General features: G+C 32.3%; 1 protein-coding gene across 2 annotated transcripts in view; it reads left to right on the top strand.

The window, feature by feature from the left end:
* Nucleotides 1–800: 800 nt before the first annotated feature.
* LOC118199245 (uncharacterized) overlaps nucleotides 801–9,755 on the top strand; it is a 35,896-nt gene continuing 26,941 nt past the window's right edge. Inside the window, exons 1-2 of one of the 2 annotated variants that reach the window (XM_035371052.2) lie at nucleotides 801–4,491; nucleotides 6,658–7,096. In XM_035371052.2, the coding sequence (XP_035226943.2) occupies nucleotides 1,383–3,353 (1,971 nt within the window). In that variant the 5' untranslated portion in view covers nucleotides 801–1,382 and the 3' untranslated portion in view covers nucleotides 3,354–4,491; nucleotides 6,658–7,096. Of the gene's footprint in view, nucleotides 4,492–6,657; nucleotides 7,097–9,755 lie in introns of those variants that run through there. The other variant, XM_085826585.1, reaches the window with a different exon arrangement.

Genomic DNA, 9,755 nt, shown 5'->3' with positions numbered 1-9,755 from the left:
TGTATGCACTAGTTAGAGTAATGTAACGTTTTCAGCTTGTGTGAGATATCCATACTAAGTCTTTATATTAATAATCCCTGCTGTGATTATTTAATTTGTAACCTGCACGTTGTAGCCCTGAGAGTTGCAACATTTCCGTTAAATCCATATCATTAGAAAATTCATCTTCAGTAAAATTTTCCATTTTTAGCCATTTTACTTTAACTTTATCATCTAACTGAAATAATCTGTCAGCTTTATCGCTAAATATATTAAATACAGATATCAAATCAATCTTACTTACTGCTTCATCTTTTAGAAGAGTGTCCACTTCTTTCAATGAAGTTGTGAAATATCGCCGTAATTGTGTTCTTTCCCGTTTTAAATTTTCCATAGTCCTGTCGCGGACGCCAATATTTTAAAGGATTCGAAAATAACTATGGATTTAATATGAAAAAACACTTTAATTGCAGATATTTCCAAAAATTTTAGAAGCAGTTATTCTTACAGAAACGATAGAACTTATTTATAAAACATAAAAACTTAAAATAGAGTTGAGTTGTAGCTGGTCTTACTCAAACAACTACTTCTTAGGAATATCCATCAAATAAAATTTTATAAAATTCATTTCTCACTTCGTTTCAGATACTCGCGGCCATCACGAATTTGAAACATAAACAGACAACGTTATTTTCTATTGCGCATGCGCTTGGTGTCATAATTTCGCCAAGACTAGATAAATCGCCAAATTTAGTCGCGGGTTGCGTTTCCTAGGGAGGAAGTAAAAATACGCGAAGTCCAAAGGAAAGGAAATCACGTAGCCAATCAATATGACCATTCAGCATTAAATTGAGCATTTACCTTCTCGGGTCTTGAAACAATTGTACTTAAGGCAAAGAACGCCTATTTTTTGCTTTGTTTGAGTGAAGTGAGTAGCACTTAACTTACGTTAATGAAAAACTGAATGTTTTTTCATTATTAAAGATGTACTGATCACCTGATCATTATACTACATGTAAATAAGTGCATTTATCTGTGTGTGTTCGTAAAGTGAAATAAATTGTATATTAAACGAATATGGATCTCTAGTCAAAAATATTAGTAATTTAGTGCAGAGTTGCATGTTTCGGGAGATGTGTAACTAATCATTTTTAAGAGCCAGTGTTTTTAAGAGCACAGGCAGATCCATACGGAACACAAACCTCATGTGTGTGAAATATAAGAGTTTATTTAATGGAAAACGTAATTTAAACATGCATATGCTAATTCACATTGGAGAGAAGCCTGATGTGATTTTAGTGCGTAAGAAGACATTTAGTTAAATGATTAATTTAGACTGGCATTTGCTTTTTCACACAGCAGTCAAACCGGCAATTTAAACAAGCACCAATTTAAGCAAGCATATGCTAATTAACAGAGGAGACATGCCTTCATATGTGTGTGAAGTATGTAAGAAGTCATATAGTAAAAAGAGTAATTTGAAGGTGCACATGTTTATTCATACAGGAGAGAAGTCTCATGTGTGTGAATTATGTAAGAAGTCATTTATTCAGAAGGGTAGTTTAAAAAGGCATATGCTTATTCACACAGGAGAGAAATCTTATATGTGTGAAGTATGTAAATACTCATTTAGACATAAGTGGTCATTAATTACTCATATACCTATTCACACAGGTGAGAAATCTCATGTGTGTGAAGTTTGTAAAAAGTCATTTAGAAGCAAGGGTTCTTTGAAGAGTCATATGCTTATTCACAGAGGAGAGAAACCTTATATGTGTGAAGTATGTATGAAGACATTTACACATAAATATTACTTAAAGAATCATATGCTGATTCATACAGGAGAGAAACCTCATGTGTGTGAAGTTTGTCACAGGACATTTAGTCTAAGGAGTGCTTTAAATTCACATATGCTTATTCACACAGGAGAGAAACTTCATGTCTGTGAAGTATGTCAGAAGTCATTTAGTCAGAAGGGTAGTTTAGCCACTCATTTGCTTATTCACACAGGAGATAAACCTTATGTGTGTGAAGTATGCAAGATGTCATTTATTCAGAAGAATTATTTAAATAGGCATATGCTTATTCACACAAGAGAGAAATCTCATGTGTGTGAAGTATGCAAGAAGTCATTTAGACACAAGGGTAGTTTGAAGAGTCATATGCTTATTCACAGAGGAGAGAAACCTTATATGTGTGAAGTATGTAAGAAGTCATTTAGGCAGAAGGGTAGTTTAGACGCTCATATGTTTAATCACACTGGAGGAAAACCTCATATATGTGAAGTATGTAAGAAGTCATTTAGACAGAAGGTTTCTTTAAAGAGTCATATGCTTGTTCACACAGGAGAGAAACCACATGTGTGTGAAGTTTGTCAGAAGTCATTTAGTCATAAGTCTTCATTAAGCAGACATATGTTTGTTCACACAGGAGAGAAACCTCATGTGTGTGAAGTATGTAATAACTCATTTAGCCTCAAGGATTCTTTAACTTCTCATATGCTTATTCACACAGGAAAGAAAACTCATGTGTGTGAAGTATGTAATATGTCATTTAGTGCTTTAAAAAGCCATATGCTTATTCACACAGGAGAAAAACGTCATTTGTGTCAAGTATGTAAAAGGTCATTTAGACATAGGAGTTCTTTAAGGATTCATACGCTCACCCACACAAAAGAAAAACCTCATATGTGTCAAATATGTAAGCAATTATATAGACACAAGCATGCTTTGAAGAATCATATGCGTATTCACACAGGAGAGGAACCTTATATCTGTGAAATATGTAAGAAGTCATTTAGGCTTAAGGACAGTTTAAACAGTCATATGTTTAGTCACACAGTTGAGAAACCTCATGTGTGTGAAGTATGTAAGAAGTCATTTCGTCGTAAGTGTCATTTAACCAATCATATGTTTATTCACTCAGTTGAGAAACCTCATGTGTGTGAAGTATGTAAGAAGTCATTTTGTCAGAAAGGTAAGTTAACCAGTCATATGGTTGTTCACACAGGAGAGAAATCTTATATTTGTGAAGTATGTAAAAAGGCATTTAGTTATAAGGGAAATTTACACACTCATATGCTTCTTCACACAGGAAAGAAATCTCATGTGTGTGAAGTATGTAAAAAGTCATTTAGTCAGAAGAGTAATTTATATAGTCATATGCTTATTCACACAGGAGAGAAACCTCATGTGTGTGAAGTATGTAGGAAGTCATTTAGACACAAGATTACTTTAACCAATCATATGCGCATTCACACAGGAGAAAATCCTCCTGTAGAAAACGTCCTTGTGAAGAAGCTTAGAGTAAAGAAGAATAAGGGTAAATTTAACAGGCGAATGCATATTCACACAGCAGAGAAAACTTGTATATGAGGTATGTGAAAATTCATTTTTAGTAAATGATGAGTAAAATATGCATATCCACTGAACAGAGAAATCTCTCATGGTATGTATGTAACAATTCATGTGGATAGTAGAATAATTTGAAGACTTATATGTTGGCCTACACAACAAAAGAAATCTGCCTTTTGAGGAGATGTTAAATTAGTACCAGGCTTTAATTATCAGTGCAGTAATGATTTGTCCAGCAGCAAACAGACCTCATTTTTTTGGTTGCAAGTTAGTTTTAACAGATGTCAGTATTAAGTGTTAGGAAAATTCTTGCAATTTAGAGATTCATTTAGTAGCAGAACTTTAGATATAGAGGCATTATAACGTGTGATATAAAAGGTACTGCTGACCCTGTGTGCTGTTTGTAAATTGTCATTTGATACAAATAAGGAATAAACCATTTATTTCCTTCCAAAAAACAAAGAAACAAAACAAAAACCTTCATTTTTGTAAGATATATCTCAAGTGTCTTTTTAAATAATCTTAAGTTAAAGCTAACTTTGCTACTATCTTGTCCTAAAGGGTCTAAAGCTGTTTATACAAACTTGATTGAGAAGCTCTTATTCAGAATGTGTTTTGCAGTTCTTTCACCTTTTTCAAAATTTGAGTCCTTGATACTGGATTCTAATTTTCACAGTTTTTGTATAATTCGTGTTCAGTGTTACGTCTGTGACCTACCAAAATGCATTTTGTTCATCATATGTTTGTTACTGCTTTGATATACTTCTGATACTGCAATTCTGAAGAATGGCTAAATGTTTCATCCACATGTGTTTTATTGTAATGAAATACTAAAGACCTGCAGTTAAATTACATAGTTCCATTTTTTTACATCATTTTTAGCTAAGTAGAGGTATTATTAGCAAATATTATTCTCAGTATTACTATCGAGCTTCAATATCAAATGCGTGAAGTGTATAACATTCACAAAGCCAGTATAGTGGTATAACATAGGGAAATGAGTTCTCAAATATATTCAGTCAATCTAGGACATGCACCAAATAGAAACTGCCAAATATATTCAGTCAGTCCTGGATGTACCAAATGAAGCAACCTGATGAGAGAAGCTCCTAAGAAAAAATTTAAGGGAATTCACTACGGGAATATTGTTTTTAAGCAGGTAAGAAACTCAAATTTGGTAGGTATTTGTTTAAAAGCTAGTCTATGTGTTTTATCCAGTGATCAAAGAAATTTAATTTTTAATTTGGAGTTTTCATCCACAGAGAACCCGTTGGCGCTTCGGGAAAGAACCCATTGGCGCCATTGCAATTTTTACTCGCCAAGGGATGAGCCGAGCCGGAAACGCGATTTTTAGTGCATGTAAATTGAAGTTAGCAGACAAAGCAATATATTAAGCATATGGTAGTAAAAATTCACAGATGATAAGCATGTAGATGTAAAACTAACCGGTTAAACGTGATATACGAAAATAAACCTGTCTTTTTCGTACTATATTTCACAATACAAATAACCTTCAACAGTAGTCAAATTTTCTTCAGTAGCATTGTTAATAAAACTAGAACTTTATACATTTTATTATTTGTCAAGAGCCATTTGAACTGTATTCCTTACGCCAGCAGTGGTTTGCTAATTTTGATGACCATGGGGATGCATCAAACTACTCTGTCATCTTAGATTATCAATAATATTTTTTATTTCAACTTAATCAGCTATTTGTGTCACACCTGCCATCCTCAGAAAGGTTATTGTTAGAAAAGCATTAACAGTATAGTATCTTGTTAAAATTTTAAGCCATGAAAATTGGGTTCGAGAACCGGCATCTATCAACGAAAACTTCTTTAATTATCCGAAAATATTTCTATCTATTCGTTGTTAAAAAATAACGTGGAAAATCAGAAAACATAATAATAAATAAGAGAAGAATAAATTTCCAAATGCGAACAATGGCAGTGACAATTCAACAAAATGAACGCAAGAGGAATGGTTGCAACCTTCAAACAAGTGAATAGGATGAATCCGAAAGGTTACTAGGTTTGAACTATTATCGCCAAAGTTGGCGATGTTTACATTTACCGGGTTCTCTGCGGAAGTGCTTCCTTAATTTGCAAAAAGACACACTTTTTAAGCCAGAACATCAATGCACAAAAGAAAAACAAAAGTTTCAGCTTCACTTGCAACTTTTACAGCATTAAAACATCATTAAATGTTATCATAAGTATCTAAGTAAGTTTTTTTTAGAATCCACAACAGGAATTTGTATGGAAGGATTTTCATAGAAATTTGCCAGATTAAATTTTACTCATAGACATTTGCCAAGTAATATTTTATTTCATGGAATTTATTGAAGTAACATTGCTGTATTTAACCTGCTTTTTTATTTAATAAACCTTTTCTTTTTAAATTATAACCATAAATGCTTTTTTATAATTTATTTACTGTCTTAAGGGTGAAATACGTAATAAAAAAGATTGCGGATTTTCTTCTGCAAAGTATTTGTTGGTGCTTCCTACATTTAACGGATCCTTTGCGGAAATGCTTCCAAGAATTCTAAAATTCTTATTAAAATATTCTAAATTTGAGATATTTATATTAAAAACTTTAGAATTCTTTTAATATAAATATCTCAAATTTTATAATTTAAATGTTTTTACTCCCAATGCTAATAAATACATGTGTTAATGAAAATATGGGGGGAGGAGTTTTGCAGATACTATGATAATTAAATAATTCAAGATTTTTTTAAATATTACACCTCATGCTTAGATATTTTAATATTTAGTCAGTACGTTTTAAAATTTATCCATGTAAGTGTATTGTCGCTCATACATAATACATTTTTCATGATATTCTCTATAACTGAATGTAACATACCTACAGACTAGTTCAGCATTTTGTGCAAATTTATATGCATAAATTAAGATACAACTATTTAGTTATAAATACAGACTCGATTTATCTGAAGTATTTGATTTGTCATATTTCAAAAGTATCATGAAAATATTCCTTACTGATTGCTGTAAATACGGCTAATCTTTGGAATCTGCTTCTTATCTGCATCCCCACTAAAAAGTTATGAGCTCATTGGTGACTTTGAAGAGAATTCGTAAAATCATTGTCAAGTTTGGAGACAAACATTGGTTCGGAAATCATTATATGTATTTAAATGCTGCTTTGACTCTTACTGTTTTATTATATTCTTCTTTTCCTCAGATACTTCTTGGTGTTTTGTATTGTTATGCTATGTTGCTTGTTATGTACACAGCAATCTGTTTACCAAAAAAAAAATTGAAAAATTAACAAACTTTGTATTCAATTTCTAAAATAGGACAGAACAGCGTCAATGATAATGGCTTTAAGCAAGCCACAACATGCTTTGTGACACCAGAAAACAAAGTCTGATATTTCACCGAAGACCCACAGCTTTTGTCATTGCTCAGCAAAACATTGAAATTCCTATAGGAGGAAGTTTTGTAGTACGAGTGGCAAAATTTTCTAGACAGCCATTTCAGGCAGATGCTACATGCATATCTGGATTGCCACATAAAAAATTTTTGGTGACATGCTGCATTACCTCATCAGCAATTTGTCAAGGCTTTCGTGTGTGTATAATCAGAAATTATTGAAAATATAGTAAAACACAGATATGAATACATTATCTGAAGGAAACCAGCACAATACTTGTTTTTATCTAAGCGAAGTTTTTATATTATGAAGAGCATTTAACAATTTAAGATAAAGTAACAAATAAAGTAATTCATGGTTAACTATGCATTTGATTTTTTTTATTAGTATTTAAGCCATACAGAAACTAATATCAGATTACTACTTATATTAATAAAATGACGGTATATACAGATTAATTTCTTGCTGTCATTTAAAGTAAAAAAAGTATATTTTTATACCTAAGAAGATGGAACTAATTAGAAGGTTTTAGGTTACTCTGATACTGATTTTATAATTTATTATCCCTTAATATGTGCAGATATTGCTATTTATATAAAATAAGCATAATTACTGAAATACAATAAAGTAAAAAATATGATATAAATGAATAAACAAGGCTGAATTTTAAATATAAATACAAATGTGTGTAATAAAGCATATGTTACCAGGCCCGCACCAAGCCTAATCAGCGCCGTCATGCAAATGTCTAGCGAGCGCCTTTATGCTGTATGCCTTTTGCTTATGGTTAACATTTAAAATAAACTCTTATTAACATAATAATATAAAAACCAAAGAAATTATTTATCTTTTAATTTGTCTAAATGTGCAAACATTTTGTGCTTTGCTAAAACCCACACTCAAACATATTTATTGAAGAATTATATGTACATTTATGTTATAAAAAGCTGCCCAACTGGTATAGTGGTTAGCATTGCTGACTGCGGTGCTAAAGGGCTCGGGTTCGAATCTCGGAGAAGGCATGCATGTTTGTAAATGTATAGTATCCTTGCGCCATGGGGTACTCTAAATATGCGAGGCGAAAGTCTTATCGAAAGATTGGTGGTAGGAAAAGAGGGGTGGGAGACGGTCAGACTCATCCCCCTGGATGCTGTCATCAAAATTGGGGTGGAAACTGAGCTTTAGTGCACTGTCACCTGTAAGGTGCTGAAAGCTGTTACCAACGACAGCTATATCTTGCTCTCCTTGCCACGAGGAATTTCGTAGACTTTTGTGCTGACTGTAGGTCAGACAAGTGACCATTAGTCAATAACAACCACCTGTTATACAAACATAACACTGCAAGCGAAGCGAAATCGTATACCAAATATATTGCTGAATACTAATTTTATTATTTTAAAATTAAAAAAAAAAATAATTTAGATATCTAATAAGTTTGCACTCAATAAACTGTTGTTTGCAGCTTAAACAATGCTGCAAATGACAAGGTTCAAACTGTGATTACAAAAGGGCACAAAAAATGCTATAGGGTTGATATCTAGGGACATATACAAAATACGCTTTTGCACGCTGCTATATTGTTGACAAGATTAGAGTTTCAACCGGCAATGCTATATTTCCCGCAAATTGTTGCAAAAACTGTAGTTCATGCATAAGATCTATAGATATTTATATCGCTTTGAGTTTTATCAAATAATGCTTTTTACAGTTTTTGACATATAAATTAAGCTGATCTTGTAAATCTATGTGAACGAAAATATGAGACGCCGATGCATATGTAAGAGTACAGGCGAGCCCCACAGGCTCAATAGACAAATTGCTTATCCCTTATCTTGAGTCTACTGTTGCAATGGTAGTAATCTGTGCAACATTAATCTTTTTTTTTTTTTTTTTTTTTTTTTATGACTGCTCGTTGTTATTGAAATTCTACATAAAAAAGGTAAGGGTAGTTACATATTATGTTACACTTAGGCTCGCTATTTAATTCAGAAAAGCGATGATTTGAGCATAATTACTCGAAAAATATTTTTTTTTACATGAACCAGTTGTTTATTTAACTAAAAAATTATTATCTTTCGAGAAGAAAGGATTGACATGTTTACGGAGTATCACTGAATATAAAATACACCTATTTTAGATTTGAAGAAGTAAAAATATACAAGGTATTCCAAAATCAAAAGTTAGCCTTTTTCGGATTTTTAGCTATATGCAAAACTGTAGGAAAAAGCTTCGTTATTTCATTGCATCTTAAATGCATACTTTAAATTTGATTTATTTACTTTAATAAACAAAAGAGTAGTACCACCTCCTTGAATTATTTGGTATTGATCTAATAGTTCATATATTTTCCAAGCAATGGTTTAAGATATATTCAGCTTTTCAGAAGTAAGGTAAAATATTTCAAACGGTGACTTTCCAAGTGTTTTTAAGAAGTATTTTATGCAGCAGTTCTTATAATACAGTGAAATACGTTTAATGTGAAAATGCGTTGGACGAAATATCGGTTAATACGAAATAATACGTTGGTCCCCACAAACTATAGTAGAAGTTCAGAAATCCTCAAAGCTGAGGACCAGAGGTTCTGCGGGTTTTAGGATTTTGCGCATTTCAGGCCAGAAAAGATAATATTCAGACTAAAAGTGCAAAATAAATAAGGCGTATTAGATACATTTAATTAAATTATATACATTATTTCAATAATTAATTATATGCATTAAATTATTATTACATACATAAACTGATATTATATTGTTCATTTACGTTAGGCTCTTCAATTTTTAAATCAGCCTGAATCTGCTTCCCCTTTTCTCTCAGGAGTAGGCTTGAAATAGGTACCCCATCACTCCGCAGCTCCCAGAAACACTCGTACAAGACAGCATCCAGGTTTGCCGATTTCGCCTCCTGTAAAGATTTCCTGTTTCGGATTCCGGTGTTAGAATCACTGTTGCTGTAAAATTTCAACAACTTTTCTTTATTGTTCCGTATATCATACACAGTCTGTGTGGCAATTTCATACGATTC

The sequence above is a fragment of the Stegodyphus dumicola genome, chromosome 11 (genome assembly GCF_044657685.1).
Source record: "Stegodyphus dumicola isolate Sdum_Otavi_A_Nest chromosome 11, ASM4465768v1".
Classification (NCBI taxonomy): Eukaryota; Metazoa; Arthropoda; class Arachnida; order Araneae; family Eresidae; genus Stegodyphus; species Stegodyphus dumicola.
The sequence above is the reverse complement of the archived record's forward strand: the minus strand, read 5'-3'. Positions and strand labels throughout refer to the sequence as shown.